Source organism: Coregonus lavaretus (assembly GCF_964263955.1).
Source record: "Coregonus lavaretus genome assembly, chromosome: 36".
Classification (NCBI taxonomy): Eukaryota; Metazoa; Chordata; class Actinopteri; order Salmoniformes; family Salmonidae; genus Coregonus; species Coregonus lavaretus.
This window is the reverse complement of record NC_140023.1, coordinates 12921338-12945804: the sequence shown is the minus strand read 5'-3', so window position 1 is coordinate 12945804 and position 24467 is coordinate 12921338. Positions and strand designations below refer to the sequence as shown.

The following is a 24467-nucleotide window of genomic DNA, read 5'->3' as shown; positions in this document are numbered from 1 at the left end:
AAGACAGATGGAGAGAGAGCACCAAAGCCAACAGCAGAGCTAAGTGGGTAGTGTGCTCCCCAGACCGAGCTCCATATGGCTTGGCACCGTCGTACAGAGCTCTACCTTGAGCAGGGTGGGCACCGTCTACAATCACACACACACGCTCATACAAACCTCACAACATACAGGGAACAATATCCTGTAGTTGCAGAGAGATACAGTACATAAGTCATGCTAGGTTGTGTTGAGTTAGCTGTGTGCTAGCTGTGCTTCTCTAGTTGTCTGTACTGTACCCATGCTTTCACCTGTGAAGACACATAGAAGTAAGGAGTCAGGAACTCCACACATGATTGGATTGCAGTCTCCCTGACCCTGGCACCATGGCAATGGCCCAGTAACACTGCAGTCCCCTCATGAGGTTTTGAGATTGGCCGGTAGTCATTTCCTGCACTCTGTGATTGGCTAGTATCCTAGTCCTCCAGGAGTCTCTGCTCCATGGGGTATAACAGCGACATAAGCTGGCCTATAGATACATCCCTGTCATAGAGGGGAGAGTAATGTAAGCTCTATATGGTAAATATACACTGAGTGTACAAACATTAGGAATACCTTCCTAATACTGAGTTGCACTCCCCCCCCCCCCCCCCTCCCCCCACAATCCATGTCTCAATTGTCTCAAGGCTTAAAAATACTTATTTAACCTGTCTCCTCTCCATCTACACTGATTGAAGTGGATTTAACAAGTGGCATCAATAAGGGATCATAGCTTTCACCTGGATTCACCTGGTCAGTCTATGTCAGCAGGTGTTCCTAATGTTTGTACACTCAGTGTAAAGTTTTAGTGAGAATGCTACATGGCGGTAGGTGATGCTAATGCTAGAAGTTATCTTACATAGCCTATGTTGCTCTGTGGGCAAGAGGGAGACATGGCTTTTGAGTGGTCATCTCTTTAATGTACTGAGAGTTATGAAAGCTTTTCTCTCTATCAACAGGATTAGTAGGTCTATCATTAATGCATTCTGAGTTCACTTCACTAGCCCTTTACAGAAATATGCTTTCCATTACTTGAGCTTCCTGAATTCATATCACAGATCAACATCTATGCTCATCTAGAATAATAGAAAAACTGATAATAGCCTGCATGTCAAATGATACACAACTCCTTATAGTTCACAGCTTTTGACCAGAGTAAAAGTGACTGAGGTCAAAAATGCATTATGTGGGGAATATGATGTAATTTGAGAAATGGTCAGTGTATGATAAGCATACCTTACTTCATAAATAAAGTTCTTATCATTATCTCTATCTCAATCTGACGGCTTGCTGACATTCCGTATGTGTCGGAATACTGACTGGGATTTCATGGTGTGATGTCATAATTGGGCCACATTCCGGGATTCCTCGGAGGAAGCAGATGTGAACCAGCTGATTTACCCCTTAATCCCACCACTCTCTGATCCAACCTCTCACACGCATGCATGCTTGTGCAAAACACACACACACAAGTGCACACGAAGCACACACACACTCGCATGCACAACCACTCACACACACAAAATGTAAACGTGCACGACCACGCAGAAATAATGACTTACAGTACATACACACGTAACATGTTCATTATGCTGCAGAGACAATCTCCATTACAGACATAAGCCTAAAATGCTGACCACAGCTCCCAAACATACATTACACACAGACAGACACACACATTCTCAACTGCATCCTCAAACTCACCTCAGTCAAAGGGGCCTTAGATGCTGGATTGATAGTTGACGTACCGGTACTTCAATATGACATACTTATCACTCTGGGTGAATACTGGCTGTTTTCCTCATCAGAGCCAGAGTGATAGGAAGTTGTCCCTTACCAGACATCTGGGCTCAGATGACCCAAACCCAATTTCTAACATTCTGACCATTAGGAGGATACAGAATATCTGACCCTGGACTAGCCGTTAGGGGCATCAGGCTTAATCACGTATCCACAACACAAACCCAAGTCAAAGACTCAATGATGGCTCAATAGCACTTAAGAGTTAATTGACAGGTGATGTCCATCATCTCACTGGGTCGTGGAATGTTGTGGTTGACATTAGCTCGGGGAGCTAACACAAGTCTTCAGAGCCCTATACTAAGTACGTGGTTTGAGGAGTTAGCAAGGTAACTTTGGTCAATTCTGAGTTCAACTCGGGATAACCGGTACCACAAAAGTGGCTCACCTTTTAGCCAGGTAAATTTCTATGGCAACGAATCATTCAGATCTAACCTGCTACCGGGCAGGCTAAGTCAGGGCTTACTACATTTATTCTGAGTAAAGTGTCTGAGTCACGAATTGAGGACCGATGAAATCAGATTCCCTCCCTCTCTCAAAGATTACGTCATCATCCCCTTCATTTGAGGAAGACAACAGTTTTTTGTGTGTGTTAACAAATAGTAATGTTAAAATACCTAGCACATTACACATTTAGTAAAGACATAATGCATTTCAAACTTCACGCACAGTAAAACTTGTGTATGACAAATACAACTATTTTATCAAGAGGAGTGGGGGAAAAAGATGCTTGTGCATTGATAAGCACACCAAAGCACACCAAAGACAGCATTAACGATAAGTAATAAAATAAAGACAGCACTTCTAAAAGCCTATTTCACACATTAGCCTGCTGAATTTGCAAGATACATTTTCTTTCATTTAGATTTCGGCACAAATGAAAATGTGGCACTGACTCGCCCATGGATTGATGTTTCAGCATTGTCTCAATGAAGAGTTTGGCGTTCGACTAGCCACGGGTGACATGCACGCGCCGTTACAAGCCTGCTAGAGTTAGCGGCAGGCGGACGAGTAATATTCACCATCGTAGTACGGATGAAGCCTGAGCTGGAATGTGAAGCTAACTGAAGCTGGCTAGCTTTAGAAAACCCTGAGCAGATCTAGCTTCAATCGTAGTATATCCCTCTGGTCTCAGGCAAGGTTACTCATTACGTGAAGATAGTTAAGTTCACCAGCTCATCTGTTACACTTCACTCCCCTTTGACCACCTTGTCCTCAAAGACCTTAAGCAGTTTTAGGCACCAATGAGACAGACTGGGTTCGAACCCAGGTCTTCTGACCACCCCAAGACTGTGTTAGAATAACCAACTGAACATTAAAAAAAACAGACAGCAAAATAAGGTTGTTTAATGGTTTTTACCGGACATCATTTTGCTGAGGAGGCTTCTTCTGCCCAACCAGGTTCACAGTTCTTGCTTGGATGGGCTTCTCCTCCCTGAAACACACAAGAGGGACAATGTTGTTAGAATTTTGTCTGAAAATGATGTTAAAAATGTATACAATGGTGTAGTTTGAGGGTTCTTTAGAAGGTGGATGTATGACTCGATTTAGACGTTGGGCGTGTTCCTCTGCTCAGACGTTGCTGATGCCTGCCAGATCTTACAACACCTGGATAGGTATTTAACGCATCAGCTGACCACATCATATAGTATAGCAATCTGGTGGCCGACTGCACAGTCGATAAAGTGGCACGCAACCATTGGTTGATACATGGAACCTCTGAGCAGGGGAACGCGATTAAATACTGGATGGATGAAATGACCACATTCAGTATACCACCCTGCATCCCACTGCTGGCTTGCCTCTGAAGCTAAGCAGGGTTGGTCCTGGATGGGAGACCAGATGCTGCTGGAAGTGGTGTTGGAGGGCCAGTAGGAGGCACTCTTTCCTCTGGTCTAAAAAAAGATCCCAATGCCCCAGGGCAGTGATTGGGGACATTGCCCTGTGTAGTGTGCCGTCTTTCGGATGGCACATTAAACAGGTGTCCTGACTCTCTGTGGTCACTAAAGAGCTTATCGTAAGAGTAGGGGTGTTAACCCCGGTATCCTGGCTAAATTCCCAATCTGGCCCTCATACCATCATGGCCACCTAATCATCCCCAGTTTCCAATTGGCTTTTTCATCCCCCCTCCTCTCCTCTGTAACTATTCCCCAGGCTCTTGCTGTAAATGAGAATGTGTTCTCAGTCAACTTACCTGGTTAAATAAATTAAATTAAATACATCAGGCGTGTTCCTCTGCCCAGGTGTTGCTGACACATGCCAGATCCTACAGCGCCTGGATAGGTATTTTAAGCATCAGCTAACCACATCATATGTTATAGCAATCTGTCAGTCGATGACGTGGCACACAACCATTGGTTGATGAATGCAACATCTGAGCAGGGGATGTACTCCACTACTTCCTGTTCTCCTTCAACAAGTAACCAACATCTGATTAATCCGAATAGAGAAAAGTAGTTGCTAGGTAGATAACCAATTACAATTACAATTACAAAAATGTGATTCACCATATTTTAGAACTACACAACATTGATCAATGTGTATGTCAGATTTAAAAATAATAATAATAATAAAATAAACATAGTAATTTTGAGATAAACGTGAAAAACATACCAGTGTATAATTATTTTATGAGCGATATTATTGTTTTCTAAGTCAATGTTGTGTAGTTCTAAAATATGGTGAATCACGTTTTTGTAATTGTAATTGTAATTGGTTATCTACCTAGCAACTACTTTTCTCTATTCTGATTAATCAGATGTTGGTTAATTGTTGAAGGAGAACAGGAAGTAGTGGAGTAGATGGTTGCGTTCCCTGCTCAGACGTTGCATTCATCAACCAATGGTTGTGTGCCACGTCATCGATCACAGAGAAAACACTAAGTGAACCCCACAACATGGAGGTGTTCTGTCTAAAACTGAAAGGGGTGACAGATCTGTAATAACACATTGTATTTGAGCTGTCATTAGATGGGTGTTATGAAAATAATTTGGGTTCGATAATAGCTGTGTCTGACTGTCCAGTATAGCTGTTCAAACCTCCCAACTTCAATTACACCGATTTGGTGAAAAACTTGATGTAGAAGCAAAACCTAATTCTTAGGTTACAGTAGCAGAGGAGCACACTGTGTTCTTACAACCATCAGGGTTTTTTCTCACTATGTGACCTATCCAGGAAAATATCTCCACATACAGTGCACATACCCACACCCACACCCACACTGCACATGCACAGGCAATTACTCTAGTATGAATACAAAAGCACTGTGTAAAAATTGATAAATGGCGGGTTGGATTGAATACCAGCCTCTGTGTGTGTGTGTGTGTGTGTGTGTGTGTGTGTGTGTGTGTGTGTGTGTGTGTGTGTGTGTGTGTGTGTGTGTGTGTGTGTGTGTGTGTGTGTGTGTGTGTGTGTGTGTGTGTGTGTGTGTGTGTGTGTGTGTGTGTGTGTGTGTCTGTGTGTGTGTGTGTGTGTGTGTGTCTGTCTGTGTGTGTGTGTGTGTGTGTGTGTGTGTGTGTGTGTGTGTGTGTGCGTGCGTGCGTGCGTGTGTGTGTGTGGTCATGCTAGGCTATTGTGGCCACACTGCTGTCTTCAGGTTTCATCAGCGCTTCTCACATTAGTGGGTTAATCAAACGGATTTACAGCATAGAATGGGCAGATTAGATGACATATCAGTCCAGCCTGGGTCTACCATAATCTGATGTTGTGATTAGAGTAAATTATCCTATAGGATATACATGTAGGTGAGTTCTGTGACTGTAAGACTTACACAAGGCTGTTTTCAGCGTTGCCCTTATCGCTAGAGTGTGGGCACATAGGCTAATGTACACAGCACACCATGCTAGCATGCACACACGCACACATGCTACAGTAGCCTATGTGCTCCGACTAGCAATAAGGCAGAGCTGAAATATAGTCTTGATGCATAGCCTATGATGAGAATTATGAAAATGATGCATGACCACTTATGCATTGGACACTTCCTTCTTTAGATGCAATGAATCGATCTGCAGTTTCAGTGCTGGGCTAGCACTCTGCAAAAGGAGCCTAAAATAGAACACAGACGTGAATAGCAGAGAAGAAGGGGTTCTCATGGGAGCCTAGTTATTCATTCTCTATAAGACTATGCGATAGCGGTGACTGTGGTCTGACGTCAGATCACCTCGCTGCAGTTTGTCAGACTATACGTGGAGCCATATGCTACCCAGATAGGGTTCAATTTAACTCACGATGATAAACCTCCGAATTGTTGTCGTGACAAACACAACAGACGTGCTCCTTCCACACTGGCTCGCGTTCTGTGTGTGAAAATACTAAAATAGCACAGGCTGTTTTCGACCATTATCCACTGTAATAAAACAACACATAGGGCATAAACTAGGCTACATGCATTTACTGTAGCCTTTCTGTATAGATGGGCTGCTGTAGCCTGATGCGAGAGTGCTGGCGCTGGCCTACATTGGGCTGATACTCAACCGCACACCGTCGCCAAAGCAACGAACGAACAAGCAAACAGCTGTTGAGATATGGGCTGGAAACACACAGTGCTTGACTTGAACTCAAATAGGTGCCCGTACTCATTTTGGGTGCCGGTACTGTTTATATTTAGGTGCAGGAGCTCCACAATACTTTTGAGCTAATATTCTATAAGAGGAACAGGAGCTCAAGCAGTAGAACAGTCGAGGTGCTGGCACTCAGTTCCAGTGAGCTCCTGCCCAAGTCAAGCACTGGAAACACCGCTAGGGCAGAGATGCCGTTCCACTGATTCTACAAACAGAAATGACAGAATCTCGGTCGAATGACGCTGTGCAATCGCCGCCTGATGTTAGCCTATCTGTAGCCTACAGATGCTGTGCTTGAGAATATACTAGCCTGGGCTATAGACTATTTAGAACCTATATAGCCAGCGGTTTAGAATTGTTTGGATATGACAGACCACAGACTTGAATTGGGAGAAATGGGTGCGATTGAGAAGAAATGAGTTAGATTATTCGTGTCCGGGCATGAAAATACAGTGGAGTGTGAAGCTGCTGTGTGTTTCCGGGCTGACACACCCCTCTTCTCTCTCTCTCTCTCTCTCTCTCTCTCTCTCTCTCTCTCTCTCTCTCTCTCTAACTCTCGCTCTCTCTCTCTCACACACACACTCTCACTCACACACAGGCACCCACAGCATGTTAAAGCATCTTGTTAGGTCATCCTTGACTCTCTGTAGGCTAAATTATAGGCTATAGATTGTTGAGAGTGAAATAAGCTACACTATCTTTGCCGTGAGAGGAGCTGGGGCTATATAGGCGCTACCATCTCATGTTAGGGGAGTGCAGTAGACAAGTGAACACTACAGTAGGCTGTCTTACATGCATGGAGATGTCCACTGAAATACTGTATGATCACAATCAAGAATCACTGATACCGTAGCCCATTAACAAGGATGCACCGAGGGATAGCCTACATGCTGATGAACACATAGCCTACACACACACACTCACTACAGCTAATCACTACACACGTCGACAGCCTATGCTGCACCTTAGTCCCTTGAGTAGGTTAGGTAGACAGATATGTGTATAGGTTTGGTAGCCTATTGGTGGCCTAGCGGACGATGGGCGGCAGTATGGCAGCATCTATGCACATAATCTCCCAAGCATCTCCACAGCGGAAATAGCCCCAGTATCTCCCTTACTTTAACATGGCCTCTTCCTTCTCCTCCTCCTCCTTCTGTCGAGCTAGCACGGCCATGATGATCTTCCTCTCCTCCTCCGTCAGATGGCTCAGGTCCGGCTCGGGCATGGACGCCGGCACGACGGGTGGGCGCGCGCCGCCCCGAGGGCCCACCGAGGCTGACATCTTCTCCCCCCTCTCTTCCGCGGCTCGGATCACTGACAGAAATCCCGCTGGCGGAGCCCACGGATCACGACATGGCCCATGGAGGAAGCAACGGCTCGGGCAAGTGATGCAAGGCTCCCATGGTGGCAGGCACCCACGGCGGTAGTGCTTCTTCGGTTCCTAGTCGCCTTTTCTCTCTCTCTTCCTCTCTCTCGCTCTATTCTCACCTCCCCCCCCACCCCCCGCCCGCCCTCCTCTCCCCTCCACCTCCAGTTACAGGGAGCCCATATCTCCGGCAGAGAATGATAGGCTACTCGGTCACCCGGGGAAGCTAGCTTCGTTCAATGCAGATAAATATTTATCTGACGCTGCCTAGGCTGGTCCGCTGGCTAGGTGGGCTCCTTGTTTTCCAACGCTGCTGTGCTCTGCTGCTGATGCTGCTGCTGTCAGGGAGATGTGGAACCGTCAATGGGACCGCAGCCCCTGAAGCGCGTGCACCTTCTCACGCAGGGAGCGCGCATTCTCATTTGAGAATGGGGGCTCGCCGTATGAGGCGCGTGCAAAATATTATCTTTCACTTCACCAATCGAAGCGTTCTAGTGACGCGCTCCCTTCCTCCATTCCTTCTTTCCTTCCACCAGCACCCGGCACAAACGCGTGTGTGTGAGTGTCAGTAGTGCTGGTGAATCTTGTTAGGACCACAGCTCAAAATACTCCCAACACAAACTTAGCGTTGTGGTGGTTGTTTTATAGGCCTACAATGAAAATGTGTATGAGCCCATTTCAGGACCATGGACAGTGTAGTGGGTTTCCGGCGACGAGACTAAATGAGACGGATAACCCAAGCTTCCCCGTCTTTTTTCATAAAACATTTCACTTTAAAGTAGTAGGCTAGTAGTAGTTGTAGTAGTGCGTTGCTAGGTAACGACGTAAAGGATGCCACTTTTTATGAATGTGGCGATGTGTATGTTGTCTTGTAGCCTATATTATGGGCAGGATAAACTAACAATGGGAATTCTAAACCACCCATTGTATAATTAAAGCAATAATACATGAGAGGCCATGTGTTATGACATTTTTATCATGGCTGTGATGTGGTCAAAGTCACGAAACGAAGCCGTTGTATAAAACAACATATTCTCGTCTCATTCATTGAATTTCGCTCAAACAGAGTTGAAGCCTAGCTGTTGGCTGCCTGTTTGAGGTGCTCATATCAAAAGTATTTCACTGCGCGACGCAATGTTTCACAGCTATGCTACAGTATTTCTAGTGCTACAGGGTTTGCACCTCAGTCTAATAACAGGCGGTGATTCTATGCCAAAAAAGTCAAGGCGAATGGAGGTTTTATGTCATAGGCTATCTATCTTTCAAGAAAATCAGTTGCCTTTAACTGTTTTCAAAGAAACAGCCCTAATTCGTCCACAATATCAGCCTACCAGTAGATGGCAGCACGTAGCTAATCAATAATAGAAGCTATTCACTGGACAACTATTGACGTTCAGGCCTATAACACCATGGATTTAGGAACCTGTCACCCTACAAATGTGCAATATTTAGGGTAATTTGTGATGATTGAAAATTAAATATGTGGCTGTTTCTCATTTAGGCTAACACAATGCTTCCTTGCAACACATTAAAAACAACATGATATACACATTGTTGTTCCAAGCAAAAGGCTTAATAATTAACAATAATAATAACAATTTCTGTTGGGGTTTATTATTGATAAATGGTTTTCTCTGACTTAGCCTTGAAAAACATGTAGACGTAACTTACAAATAACTTTTATTTTGATATGGTGAATACAGGGTTTTCTCTTGATGTCACTGCTATAGAGCCATATGTTAAATTACCGTTCTAATAGCAGCAGGAGACTGTACATGGGATAGCCTCCATATTGGCTTGTAGAGATAACTTTTCTACCTGTCTCAGCTAAAGTGGTGAAAAATACTCAGTAGGATCTTGTCTTTACTAACCAAATATGCTACGTTTTGGAGGGGGACTGTGTGGAGGCGGTGGAGAATGAAGTGCTGCTGGATTTAACACAGTCCCCATCAAAAACGACCAGTGGTGACCCGTCATTCAGAGCCCCACCTGTTTTGAGCCCCACATTTTTAGCTAAAAATAAATAACAGGCTTGCCTGTTTTGCATGTTATTTTGGCATTAATACGTGTCACATATCAGTTTGCAAACAATGTAAAAGTACATAAATTCATTGAGTTAATAAAGCCACATACAAACATGGTCAAATTGTTGCTTTCTTGAGTAAGGCAGCTCCAAAATGCAGGTGTTTCAGCCTAGCTCAGTGCTTTATGTGGTGGTGGGAAAGCCAGCGTAAAAAAATACAGAGCGTAGGTGTTGGTAATGTTCTCTAGTTGCGCTGTGATTGGCTCAGTGTTCTGTCTAAGGGTAGAGCTCGAAAATTCAAACCCCTTGGGTGCTGCCATAGAGTTACATTAGAAATGCCCATCCAAGAAGGCTCAAGGTCATTGGCCACATATAAAATGACGTCAAATCACGATATATCTACAGTAGCTTTGATTGGACTGATCATGTCAACATCATACTTTCAAAATCTTAGCTAGCAGTCATCATCATGAATCAAGTCGACAATCTACTGGCAAATCCTTTTTAATCCTTGTCGTATGAAGATAAATAATGAAGAGAAATTATAGATAAAACGAATCAAATTCAAACAAATTCAACAATGAGTGGTTTGGAAGGAATCAGTGGCGAACTGCAAGGGTTGCAAAGCAATCATTAGCCTGCTATTCAGTGGTGTGGCTGTGTGGTCCCAAGTCTGGGATTAAGGGTCTCTTTTCCAACCATAAAATTATAAATGAAGCATGATTTGTGTCGCCCTCAAAACAACTCAGAACTGCGAAATCTGACTTCAGTGAGTTCAAGACAACTGGGAACTCAGGGAAAAAAACTAGCTCCGACTGGGAAAATACGTTTTCAATGGTCATCCAACTCGGAATTGTAAATCGGGAACTCAGGCTTCTTTCTAGAACTACGACCTGAAGATCACTGACGTCATCATGATTCAACCTTGTTTTTTTCAGAGTTCCCAGTTGTCTTGAAAGCACCATAAATCCAGAGAATGCCAGACTTTGATGACAACATTTGCCCACGAAGGATCGTCGCGCCACCTTCCTGTTCATTTCAAAAGTGCTGAGCAAATAGTTATATTGACTACGTCCGTCCTAGCTCGCTTATTAATGTCTTAATCGAAATTACGGATTGCCTTTTATCCGCTTGTCGTCCCCTTATGCCATAGTTTGTACATCTCAATTGTCAGTAGAAACCATTTGTCACCGTAATAGTGCAATTAATGTATTGTTTAGTGTTGTGTTGTGTAGTGGCTTTGCTGGCATGCTTCCCACAATGTTTTTTTTTGCCCCACCAAGATTTGCATGTTAAAATCGCCATTGAAAATGAAACATATTTGGTTAGTAGAGACCCTACTGAGTATTTTCCACCCCACTTTAGCTGAGACAGTTAGAAGAGTTCTCTCTACAGCCGAATATTCAAATCAAATCACATTATATTCGTCACACGCTTCGTAAACAACAGAAGTGGACTAACAATATTTTCAACATACCAGTGTCAACATCGTTGGTCTTTAAAAATATATATATACTTATTGCCTTTTTTGCCTGCACAATAATTTATAAAAATTAAATTAATTTTGAATTAGTTATCCACATTGCAATGTTTTGAAATTGGGCTTTTATTTTGAAGCTTTTCTCATTACCATACAGAGTGACGTAATTGTTTGTGCTTCTGGCATAATAATAGTACATACGTCATTAAACGCGCTGGTTTCGATAACTGAACCTCGACGGATTATCTGGTAAGAAAGAAATATAAACAGTAGAACAATTTCTCAGGAAACATGATCAGTGCATACTATCTCAGTGTGTATACAAATGTATATGTCAACATCGAATAGTGTTATTTTTCACACACATTCCGATGCGTGTCCATTGCTCCATTTATTTGCGCGACGCTGCATGAATGCATTTGGTCTTGTTTTAGCTTAAGTCCAACTTCATTCGTTTCGGACGCATTCAATTATTCCTTTGCACAAATTGTGCTGACAGCTGGTTTAAATTATATCGAGTAGGCTACGCTATAATATCACACGTAAGAACCGTTTCAATGCTAATGGCTGGACCTGTGGATACTATCTGTAAGTGTACACGGGCCAGGAGTTTTTCCTGACCAAACAAAACAACTGGCAGTCTGGCAGTATGGGGAGTGTTAATGTACACCAGTGGCCACCGCTTGGTTGTAATGAGCTACAGTGCTGGCTTTTGTTCCTGCCCAGCTCTAACTCAACATAATGGTTTGAATCAGGTGTTTTGGTGCTGACTGTAGTTCAACTACCCAGGATGTCCTTATTATTATTAGACACTGGTCAAATCAGGACACCTCCATTTCAAGATAATTTAAATATCAATGTGGGCATCCCCATGAGCACATGTGTAACACAAACAGTGAGTATAACCTCTTTAAATTGCTGTAACTGTCTCACCACTTCTCTCTCCCTGGCCTCTCTGGCAGACATGTTGCCTGTGTTGGTGGTCCATGGGGGAGCGGGGCACATCCCTGAAGAGCGTGCACAGATGTCTTGTGCTGGGGTCCGGGCTGCAGTCAGGGGGGGCTACTCCAAACTCCAGGGGCAGGGCAGCGCCATGGACGCTGTGGTGGAGGCAGTCACTCTGCTGGAGAATGACCCCCACTACAACGCAGGTAAACACACACCCATGACTAGGGCCTGGAGTCTTTCCTAGCCAGGTCACATGACCAGAAAAAACCATCTGGCCTCTGAGATCAGCAATAAGGGTCTGATAAGGTAAATAGGTCCACCTATTCATCTACTTATATTTACTTGGTACATGGTTCTATGGTAATAATTACACAATATTAACAAATGGAATTACCAAATAAGTATTCATTTACCTTTTACTTTTTGGGGGGTAAATACCAGTAGACTACCACAAAATAAAGTGCTACCAGATTTGACTGTCAATGACACTAACCTGGATAAACAAAGGTTGATAAAGTATAGATGAAGACGTTTCTCTGAGTCCTCTTGTATCTCTGCATGCATCAGGACGAGGCTCGGTGTTGAATGCTAAGGGCGAGGTGGAGATGGATGCCATCGTGATGGACGGGAGATATCTGGCCAGCGGAGCTGTCTCTGCGGTCAGGAAAGTGGCCAACCCTGTCCAACTGGCCAGACTGGTCATGGACAAGGTACTGTTCACGCACACACAGATTTGCTTAGACAAAGTGTTGATCATACAGCAGTTCAGGGTATTTTAGGTATTTTATTAGGATCCCCATTAGCTGTTGCAAAAGCAACAGCTAATCTTCCTGGGGTCTACACAAAACATGAAACATGACATAATACAGAACATTAATAGACAAGAACAGCTCAAGGACAGAACTACATCAATTACATTTTTTTTTTAAAGACACACGTAGCCTACATATCAATACATACACACAAACTATCTAGGTCAAATAGGGGAGAGGCGTTGTGCCATGAGATGTTGCTTTATCTGTTTTTTGAAACCGGGTTTGCTGTTCATTTGAGCAATATGAGATGGAATGGAGTTCTGTGCATTAATGGCTCAATATAATACTGTACACTTTCTTGAATTTGTTCTGGATTTTGGGACTGTCAAAAGACCCCTGGTGGCATGTCTGGTGGGGTACGTGTGTGTGTGTAGTTGGTGAAACAGAAGTAAGAACTACATAGGAACATATACATCATTATATTTTGCATTGTAAGGGAGGTCGAAGCAGTGCCGTAAAGCGATACATTTTAGCGCGAACGCTTCCGCCACGGCGCACTTTCCCACAGCGCTCTCTCACACGTAAGCAAGTGAGGTACAGTATATTCTATACATCTTGAACATTGTTCCCCATTGAATGAGCCCCTGTTACCCATTGCAGACGAGCCATCTGTGTCTGACTGGGGAGGGTGCCAGTCAGTTTGCCAGGGCAATGGGTGTACCCGAGGTGCCAGAGGAGTCCCTGATCACAGAGTATGCCCGTATGCGCTGGAAGAAGAACCTGGCAGCTGATGCCAACCCGGTGGAGTGCCAGATGTAAGATAAAGCATGACATGATGTTTCATACCATGGAGTTGAATACATTAGATAGATAATGAAATGGATTGTAACATGACATGATATATGATAGTGTGACCTGATAGAACACAGCATGGTATGATAATATTGCATGATAGATGTTAATTACATTTTTTAATTGAAGTGTGTGTGTGTCACAGGGGAAAGATGGGCACGGTAGGGGCGGTGGCGGTGGATGCGGAGGGGAACATAGCCTGTGCCACCTCCACCGGTGGCATGCTGAACAAGATGGAGGGCAGAGTGGGGGATACAGCATGTATCGGTGAGACATCTGATGTTATGTCATATGAGGTAAACGGATAAAGAGATGTGGAGAGGAAGTAGGAGAGAGAAAGAGAGGAGTGGAGGAAGAAATGAGAAAGAGACCTGCAGCTTTAACAGTGATACAGAAAGCTGAGTGGCTTTGGTGAACCCTGACCCCTGAGACGTGGAGGAATGTGTGGTGGTGTGGAGCCATTCACTCAATACCTGCTGGGTTAATGTTTCACTATGGAGATTATTACAGCCAGCAGTATGAACAACACACACTACTACCTCACACTCCTAGACTGCTTCATAAAGGCACAGAGGCACATACACAACATACTGTACACACACAAACACCCACACTCTCAAATGTGCATACATTTACACACATACACAGAACAGGGGTTAAACAATCTATTACTTTACATGCATGTAATTGAAGAAGTGGTAAGTGGAGTCTCATGATGAGAAATGTTCTAATGTTAATCAGCGATGCTGGTAAATCAATACACTCAGGTCAACCATCAATGATCAACTATGCATTTCACCCAAATATCCCCATTCACTGACATGCCTTTAGAAGTGAATCGCTGTCAAGAGTTTCATAGATCACTAGTTTACAAATGTAAGGGCTAGCTGGAAACGTTCTGAGCCCTCACCTGCTATATACTGATTTCTGACTGTAGAGTTGGTAACCCACCACAGGTTGTCCGGTAAGAACCAGGCAGATATTATAAACAGGGTTTGTCACCACCAACCAACGCATTCCATACACAACTTTGTGTGAGTTGAGTGAAGTGTGGTTTCTGTAAAGAGAAAGGGCACTATTAAAAGGGTAAATAGGCCAGTAAATGTACAGATATGCATATAGAGCTCGTCAGCTTGTAGTCCTAAAAAAGGAAATTAGTTAGCATTTTCTACCTCTGGTTCGTTGGCCATTCCTATGGGGGAAATAATGGGGTTTTGGGATAAAGACCAAAAATAAGGTCTGAGGTTAACACAGTTTTAGGAGATCTTATACGTTTTGTTCTATGCGATAATATAAGTCAGTTAACATGACCTTTATAAAAATGTTATTTAGTACGTATGGTCTATATACAAAGGTAGGACGCATGCATGAACTTCAACAAACACTGTAGTATAAATAAGTTGGCACAACAAAGAAACAATACTCACAGTTGAATTGAGGAACACATTAAACACTAACTTGACTAGGCCATCTCCTACTCCTGTAGGCCCTTCCCACTGGGTACATCATGACATTTCAATGTGGAAATGTGGGCAATATTTGGTTGAGATGATGATCAATGAGATTTCAACCTTTATTCACCCACTCAAAAAGACAGCCAGAAGTTTGAATTCCCAATGTGTTATTACTATGATTCAACCATTTAAAAGTGTAACCAAATTCGAATGGAAAAACAATGTCAGATTTTTGGTTTAGGTGTCATCTAAATGTTTGTTATCACTGCACTTTCAACCATTTTAAAAGCACAACAAAGTTCAAATGGGAATGCACAACTTAATGTGTTATCACTGTGCTTCATATAATAGCACAACCAAATGACCTGGATTGCAGTTGAGATTACATTAACAGTTGTAAAAAAAAATCAAAAAAACTATGAACTGCATACAAAGAAAACCCCAACCCATTCCCCCCTCAGTTCCCATCCAGGCACCTGCGAGCAGTAATCTTTTCTGATTGATTGAGCGATTCAAAGGGCTATCATCGTTAAGTAACATAATAGATGCAAAGCATTGAATATACAGTATAAAATCATGCTCTTTGGAAATAATTTTGTAACTCTGCCCCAGGATCATGTAACTGCAGGGCACTCCTGATTTAGTGAACGGTTGGGAGTTTGGGCCAATTTCATCGTAAAACGTTTCCTTGGTGTTAAATACAGTCTGAACAAACTTAAAATGTTTAAATTGATGGTTCGGATTACGGGATCCCAAGGCCATATTTTTCCATATTCTATTCCAGTTAAAGGGTTGTTCAGATTCAATTAGATTTGTGGACCATACTTTTTTAATGGCTAGCTCAGAATATGGTGCTTTCCAAAAGTTGTTTATATACACTACATGACCAAAATTATGTGGACACCTGCTCGTCGAACATCTCATTCCAAAATCATGGGCATTAATATGGAGTTGGTCCCCTCTTTGCTGCTATAACAGCCTCCACTCTTCTGGGAAGGCTTTCCACTAGAACATTGCTGCGGGGACTTGCTTCCATTCAGCAACAAGAGCATTAGTGAGGTCGGGTGCTGATGTTGGCTCGCAGTTGGCGTTCCAATTCATCCCAAAGGTGTTCGATGGGGTTGAGGTCAGGGCTCTGTGTGCAGGCCAGTCAAGTTCTTCCACACCGATCTTGACAAACCATTTCTGTATGGACCTCGCTTTGTGCACTGCGGCATTGTCATGATGAACCAGGAAAGGGCCTTCCCCAAACTGTTGCCACAAAGTTGGAAGCACAGAATCGTCTAGAATGTCATTGTATGCTGTAGCGTTAAGATTTCCCTTCACTGGAACTAAGAGGCCTAGCCTGAACCATGAAAAACAGCCCCAGACCATTATTCCTCCTCCACCAAACTTTACAGTTGGCACTATGCATTGGGGCAGGTAGCGTTCTCCTGGCATCCGCCAAACCCAGATTAATCGGTCGGACTGCCAGATGGTGAAGCGTGATTCATCACTCCAGAGAACGCGTTTCCACTGCTCCAGAGTTCAATGGCGGCGAGCTTTACACCACTCCAGCCGACGCTTGGCATTGCTCATGGTGATCTTAGGCTTGTGTGCGGCTGCTCAGCCATGGAAACCTATTTCATGAAGCTCCCGACGAACAGTTATTGTGCTGACATTGCTTCCAGAGGCAGTTTGGAACTTGGTAGTGAGTGTTGCAACCAAGGACAGACAATTTTTATGCGCTTCAGCACTCAGCGGGCCCGTTCTGTGAGGTTGTGTGGCCTACCACTTCGCGGATGAGCCGTTGCTGCGCCTAGACGTCACTGAGCTCTTCAGTAAGGCCATTCTACTGCCAGTATTTGTCTATGGAGATTGCATGGCTGTGTGCTCGATTTTATACACCTGTCAGCAACGGGTGTGGCTGAAATAGCCGAATTCACTAATTTGAAGGGGTGTCCACATACTTTTGTGTAATATAGTGTATTATAGAGATCAGTCCTTTCGGGAGGCCAGATAATAGAGGTCTTCACGGATCCACCTGTACCCGAATACCGATACGGGACCGAGAGGTCCGGATCCAGAATTCTAAATAATGTCACCGGTCAGATCTGATATGATTTTCACGGGTCTCGGGTATGTGTAATTTTAACTGGCTAGTTCGGACGAGCCCTTACAGACCCGAACGCGACTGCGCAGTAGAGCGAGATAGAGAGACATTTTATCATTTATGCTGCTGCTCTTGCTTTGAACAAGCATAGCAAGTGTAGGTTGTTGTTGGCCAATCATAAATCATTAAAGCGGCAATTGGCTACTGTCATAGAGCCTCCGTGTGTGGCAAAAGTTAGGAGATATCTAATCAATGGAAGATGGAATTAAAATGACAAAAATTAAAGGAAAAGGATAAGCTACATCGATCAATAGCCAACAGATAGGCTGCTACTTAATATTTCTGAATGGAGTTATTTGTAACTGTAGGATGACAAAGCGCATGCACTGCGACCTCAATTAGCCTAGTTAGCTAACGTTAGCTAGCTTAACTAGCGTCTCCCGGTTTGATGCAGTCAAGACATGTACTACGTAATCATATTTGATGATACATTAAATAACCCAGCTATGGCAGCTATTAGTGTACTATAGCGCGAGTCGGCTTGGTTGCTGTCGCTCGTCTCCCCCTACCTACTCCTCCTCACTGCTCTCTGTGTCACTCGCTCACAGTACGGTCCCTCCACCTGCTAGAGCGGCACCTCTCTCCCTCCTCTCGTGCTTTGTCAGCCCCGGTTAATAAAGTAGTTTAAAATATTACTTTTCTGCTTTTTCTCTCACTCGGACCGGGTCTGGATCTGACCAGGTCTATACGGAACGGGTCTAGTTGTCTTCAGGTCCGTTCGGAACGGGTCTCTATATTTAAAACATGTATTTATGCATATCGGGGGCCGGGTGGGAAAGCCCCAGGTCCATTTTGGAACGGGTCCAACTTTTTGGGCCTGTGAAGACCTTTACCTCCAACGTCTTGTTAATTTTTTCCGGGACGTTTACCTTGCCATACATATTTTGAAACCCACTATGAATTTTATCCCAATAGACAGAAGGGGGTGCCATGGGAAGCATTGAACTACAGAAATTCAGCCATTGCAATATATTCATTTTGACGTTGACAATAGATATTCTTCCGGTTAAAGCAACTGGGATATTATTCCATCTTCTGAGGTCGGAATGAATTGATTTGAGCGTTCTGTTAAAGTTTCTGGTAATGGTTTTATCTAAGGAAGGAAATATATCTACTCCCAAATATTTAAAATAGGAAATGACTGGGATTCCATAAGTAGAGATCAGTGGAGGCTCCTCAGAAGAGGAAGGGGAGGACTATCCACCTCAGTGAATTTCATAAAAATTAAAATAGTAAAACATTAAAAAAGTTATAATTTTTAGATAAAACTATACTAAATATAATCACGTCACTAAATAATTGATTAATACACTGTTTTGCAAATAAGGTCTACAGTAGCCTCAACAGCACTCTGTAGGGTAGCACCATGGTGTAGCCGGAGGACAGCTAGCTTCCGTCCTCCTCTGGGTACATTGACTTCAATACAAAACCTAGGAGGCTCATAGTTCTCACACCATTCCATAGACTTGCACAGTAATTATGACAACTTCTGGAGGACGTCCTCCAGCCTATTAGAGCTCTTGCAGCATGAACTGACATGTTGTCCATCCAATCAAAGGATCAGAGAATGAATCTAGTACTGAAAGCAGAAGCTACAGCTAGCAAGCACTGCAGTGTATAAAATGTGGTGAGTAGACTCAAAGAGAGACAAAGACAATAGTTGAACAGTTTTGAACAAATTAATTTCTTCCAAAATAGAAGGAGAAGCAAGAGAGAAATAGAGAGAGAGATGTCCTCTTTTTTTTTCACTTTGTTTCACTTACTTAGCTAGCAAATGCAGCTAGCTAGTTTAGCTTACTTAAACATCCTGCTCAAACAGAGGGATGCTATGTTAGCTAGCTGGCTATGACTTTCCAACACAACACTGGAACGCTTCTATGTCAATGTAAGCTTTTGGTATTACTAATTTATTGCCACCGGGGCCCGCCGTGTAACTGCTTACTGACTGTACACTAACGTTACTGCATGATTGTAGCGGGTTTACTAACGCGTTAGTTCTATAAGCTATGCTGACTATGACGTTACTTTAGCTAATATAGTGACAACGATGTCGGCTGTGTGTAGCAGTTTGGCTTGGAAAGGTTTTTTCGCCTGGTCACATACAGCCGATGTGTTGTGTATTGATGAAGTCCACAAGCGAAGGGAAGAGGTGAGCGGAGGAGAGAGCATAGATGCAAGAAGGAATACAATGTGGCTGCAACTGATGGACTAATGATTACACCCTATATCAGCTAGATGCAGGCAAGAGTGTGCAAGGCGGTATTGAAGGTCACCTCAAATTTGTCTCTCGACCTACGTTGTAAACTTTTATTCATAGGCTAGGTTGTAGCAACCTCATGATGGGTATATGGAAAATTTGAGTATCATGTTGTAGCCTAAACCTATCGCTGTTACATTGAACTGGGTGAATGGAATATGAATGAGAGTTATCCAATATGCTGTATTTGTATTTATTATGGATCCCCATTAGCTTATCTTCCTGGGGTCCAGCTAAATTAAGGCAGTTATACATTTTAGAAACATTACAATACATTCATAACAGATTTCACAACATGTTAAGTGTGTGCCCTCAGGCCTCCTACTCTACTACCACATATCTATAACCCAAAATCCATGTGTACATGTGTATAGTGCATATGTTATCGTGTGTTTGTATGCATGTGTCTATGTTTGTGTCGCTTCACAGTCCCCGCTGTTCCATAAGGTGCATTTTTCTGTTTTTATTTAATTTAATTTTACTGCTGGCATGAGTTACTTGATGTGGAATAGAGTTCCATGTAGTCATGGCTCTATGTAGTACTGTGCGCCTGCCATAGTCTGTTCTTGACATGGCGACTGTGAAGAGACCTCTAGTGGCATGTCTTGTGGGGTATGCATCAGTGTCCGAGCTGTGTGCCAGTAGTTCAAACAGACATGCATTCAACATGTCAATACCTCTCACAAATACAAGTAGTGAAGAAGTCAATCTCTCCTCCGCTTTGAGCCAGGAGAGATTGACATTCATATTATTAATGTTAGCGCTCTGTGTACATCCAAGGGCCAGCCGTGCTGCCCTGTTCTGAGCCAATTGCAATTTTCCTATGTCCCTCTTTGTGGCACCTGACCACACGACTGAACAGTAGTCCAGGTGCGACAAAACTAGGGCCTGTAGGACCTGCCTTTTTGATAGTGCTGTTAAGAATGCAGAGCAGCGCCTTATTATAGACAGACTTCTCCCCATCCTAGCTACTGTTGTATCAATATGTTTTGACCATGACAGTTTACAATCCAGGGTTACTCCAAGCAATTTAGTCTCCTCAACTTGCTCAATTTCCACATTATTCATTACTATATTTAGTTGAGGTTTAGGGTTTAGTAAAGTGATTTGTCCCAAATACAATGCTTTTAGTTTTTAAAATATTTAGGACTAACTTATTCCCTGTAATAGAAATAAGGCCATGCTCATGAAAAAAAAAACGGCACTGACCGGCACTGGTAGAGATCGAGTCTTCGATCGGGTCTTGAGAGGCAGTAGTGCTGATTTGGTTAGATAAATTCAGCTTCATTTCAAGCTATAAAATTAATCTATGGTCATCAATGCGTTTGTGAGCGATTGAGATGCATTGTCTAGATATAGTAAAATATCATCCACGTATAATGAGATGAAGTGATCAGTAGATTTGATGGAAATTGGTGTTATTTCCTTTGATTGACGAATTGCCTCAGCCAGGGGTTCCATGGATAATAAGAATAGTAAAGGCAAGATTGGATCGCCTTGTCTGCTGCTTCTAGTGATTCTGAAAGGAGCAGAGCAGATTTTGCCTGTTATAACTATGGCTGAGGGATTGGCATATAGTATTTTAATCATATTCATGAAATTGGCGCCAATCCCCATATGTTCCAAGACAGACCAGAGATATGCAGCTTGTTCTGCATCGAGAGATAATGCAGCCCAAGAAGCTGTTATTTCTGATGAAGCATCTAAGATATGTAATAGTCGACGGAGGTTATCAGAGGATAAGCACTTTTTAACAAACCCACTTTGGTTCGTGTGGACCAATTTTGTTAAGTAAGTCTCGAGACGGGACGACAATGTTGTGGAAATACACCACTAAGGACTCAAATCATAGTAAATGAAGCAATCTTTATTATCACGGCCGGAGAGGTTCACAAACTCAATACAAGCCTGATGAAACTCCAAAGGGGAGGTTCTCTTTCAGTCCTTTTATACTGCTACACAAACAAGTCATATAATCATGGTTGGTTCCCGCATGTAACTGACTGATACCACACCAGGCTTCTTACCTTGAAACTGAGATATTGTATCACTCCTTTTAGTTCCTTTTAGTACCTTTTTTCTAATAAAAGCTAAATTAGTGCTGTATTCACATCTCTCCTAAATGAACCTTTGTAAATTGCAGCTGTGTTAATCATTTCGAGCAATAGTGGACCTAATTGATTCCAACATTTTAAAGAATCTTAATCCTATTCATTAACTTTTATTTGTCGACAAGTTAATATGCTATTTACTGTATTGCAAAAGTGTAATTGATTTGTGTTTGGTTGTCAACGCAACCAAATATCAACATATGAAGGAGATGTATCTTTTGTGCTACTGACTTAGTCTGGCTTTAATTCCAGTTTGTCTACAAATTAATAATTGATATGTTGGATTCACGTCTCCATCTCAACCAAAAACCAAAGTTAAAGAACAGGACTAAATCTAATCTAATCAAACTTTAAATGCCCTTTAAATAAAGTTTGATTTGATTTAGTCCTATTCTTTAACTTAGATTTTTGGTTGAGATGTTGATGTGAATCCAACATATTAATGATTAACTTGAAGATTAAATTTGAAATCAACCAAAGATTGAAACCCTAGGCCTATGTATAGTCTATTTTTAGCTGAACCCTGGGTTGACTTGAAACAATAGCTGTTGATGACTTTGCAAATGCTATATATGCCTAAATAGCATCATTGATGATGTATGACTTATAAAAATGTATGGTTGCATTTCATTTGCTGTTAAACCTCTACCCTTTGGAATGACTTCGATAGCAACAGTGAATATACAGTATTTAGTTATTAAGAGATCTCTCAATAATCAGTCTCACTGATGGCACATTGGTAGTAGTCAGTTACAAATATAAAAGCTAAGCAGGGCTTGGTTAAAACCCTGGATGGGAGACCAAATGAATAGCTGTATATCAACTCTCCAGTAGGAGGTGCTGCCCAGCCTATTGTTTTTTTATTTTTTCTAATGGTGGCTATAACGTTGAAGATCTGACGTTGTTTCAAAGGTACAAATTAAACATTTTATACAAGGTTTGTCTATGTTGAAAATTGGTATCATAATTCTGTGGTTGAAACTTCACCCTCAAAACAACAGTTTATGTTGATTACTTTTTTCAAATCCAATGTATTTTCCATGTAGATTCCTTGTCACAATACGTTGGCAAATTACGTTGAAACAATGTTGATTCAACCAGTTTGTGCCCAGTTAGTTTTTTCCCCTCTTTTTTGGAAACTCACCTGACACCCAAGGGGAGAGCACCAGGGAGGTGATTGTCCAGAATTCAGGAGCAGATATTGGCTGACTGGCTTGTCAATCAAATACCCTTAAAGGTGCAGGGCATTTTTTACACTATTTGTTTGCGCCTTTTATTTTTGGTACCTGTAAAGAGCATTCTGTACATGTATTCTATTGTTTACCTCACCATCTAGTGGTTCGAAGCGGAAACCGCACCCTCAGACAACCAGGTGTGTTACAATTATTCTAGCCTTGATAGACTGCCTGTAGAAATAATATAAGCAAGGTTTCCACCCCACTTCAACCAATCCATCAGTTGTCAAATTGGTAATTAATTACGGAAGACTGATTTTTCAAGTATTCCAACAGACTTTAAGACCACATGAAAGTCAATACATGTTGGAGACCTTTCTCTCTTATAGTGTGTGAAGAGCAGGCTGTGTGTGTCTTTCAGGGTGTGGAGGTTATGCTGATAACAAGGTGGGAGCAGTGTCACCCACGGGCCATGGTGAAGCCATCATGAAGGTGACTCTGGCTAGACTCATCCTGTTCCACATGGAGCAAGGTAACACACACACGATTTATAAAGACAGATTGATTGATAAACTGATTATAAACATTCAATCCTCAGTAACTCCATCCATTTATTCCCTCATCCATGCATTAATCCATCCATCCTCCCTCCCTGGTGTGTGTGTCCCCTGCAGGGCGCAGTGCAGAGGCAGCAGCAGACGAGGCCCTGGCCTATATGAAGGAGAGGGTGGGGGGTCTGGGGGGAGTGGTTGTGGTGGACCCCCAGGGTGGATGGTCCGTTCGTTTCAGCAGCCTGCAGATGGCCTGGGCTGCAGCCCAGCAACAAACACTCCACTATGGCCTGTACACTGGAGAACACTTCACACAGAACATAGACAACCCCTACTAACATACACTCCACTTCCACTAATGTGTTGAGAGAGACTAGAAGATCCCTACTAACACACTCAGGTAAACAATCTATAGAAAGCACTGAATTGAAATTTATCATAACTGTGTTTTTAGCAATCAGTACTATTTCAATATTTTCTAATCCTCAGATCAATGTTCATATCTAGAGCCAGTATTTGGAAAGTGTTGATCAACTGCCAAATGTAAATATTAAGGAATAAAGCGTGTTTTAAAAACAAACATAGGCTATTTATCCTTTCTGAGGGGTTTTCAATGCCTCATTTGGAGTCCTATAAAGCCATGATTGTTCATGGCATGCATAAATACTAGCAGAGAGTTACGGACAAAGTTGACACATGGAGTGTGTGTCCCTTACATGTACTGTGGCCTGCTGGCAAAGGTCATGTGCCACTCGGTTTACTCCACTAGATGGTGCAGAATATCAAGATTGTCTAAAGGTTATTTTACATTAATTTGCTTTGGTTGGTTTCTGTCGGATCTCCTTATCTCGGTAGTCTCTAAAATGTAGGGGTGTAGTCGGTTCACAAATTCAGGCTGAACCATTCTGTTTCATCTCAATAGTCTGAAGTGTTGTCCTCTGCCAGTCTTCTGTCCTTCCCCTGCCT

At 42.7% G+C, this 24467-nt stretch overlaps 2 protein-coding genes across 2 annotated transcripts in view; one reads left to right on the top strand and one right to left on the bottom strand.

Annotated features, from left to right (window-relative positions):
• LOC311110533 (regulating synaptic membrane exocytosis protein 1-like) overlaps positions 1-7659 on the bottom strand; it is a gene marked incomplete at both ends in the record, with an annotated part of 44430 nt that extends 36771 nt beyond the window's left edge. The window contains 2 exons of the mRNA XM_084153043.1: positions 3176-3250; positions 7496-7659. Of these exons, the coding sequence (XP_084009169.1) occupies positions 3176-3250; positions 7496-7659 (239 nt within the window). The remainder of the gene's footprint in view (positions 1-3175; positions 3251-7495) is intronic.
• A 3777-nt stretch (positions 7660-11436) lies between these two features.
• LOC311110942 (isoaspartyl peptidase/L-asparaginase-like) lies at positions 11437-24072 on the top strand. The gene is made up of 7 exons (XM_084153589.1): positions 11437-11495; positions 12209-12397; positions 12762-12904; positions 13610-13764; positions 13947-14068; positions 23372-23482; positions 23625-24072. Exons 2-7 carry the CDS (start codon positions 12211-12213, stop codon positions 23837-23839), a joined length of 933 nt encoding a protein of 310 aa, XP_084009715.1. The 5' UTR covers positions 11437-11495; positions 12209-12210; the 3' UTR covers positions 23840-24072.
• Positions 24073-24467: the final 395 nt, after the last annotated feature.

Excerpts from the sequence above, each read along its gene's own strand:
- LOC311110942 (XM_084153589.1), top strand. The coding sequence starts at position 12,211 with ATGTTGCCTGTGTTGGTGGTCCATGGGGGAGCGGGGCACATCCCTGAA. Across the intron at positions 12,905-13,609 it reads CCAGACTGGTCATGGACAAG|ACGAGCCATCTGTGTCTGAC; the intron begins GTACTGTTCACG and ends TACCCATTGCAG. Across the intron at positions 14,069-23,371 it reads GGGGGATACAGCATGTATCG|GGTGTGGAGGTTATGCTGAT; the intron begins GTGAGACATCTG and ends TGTGTCTTTCAG.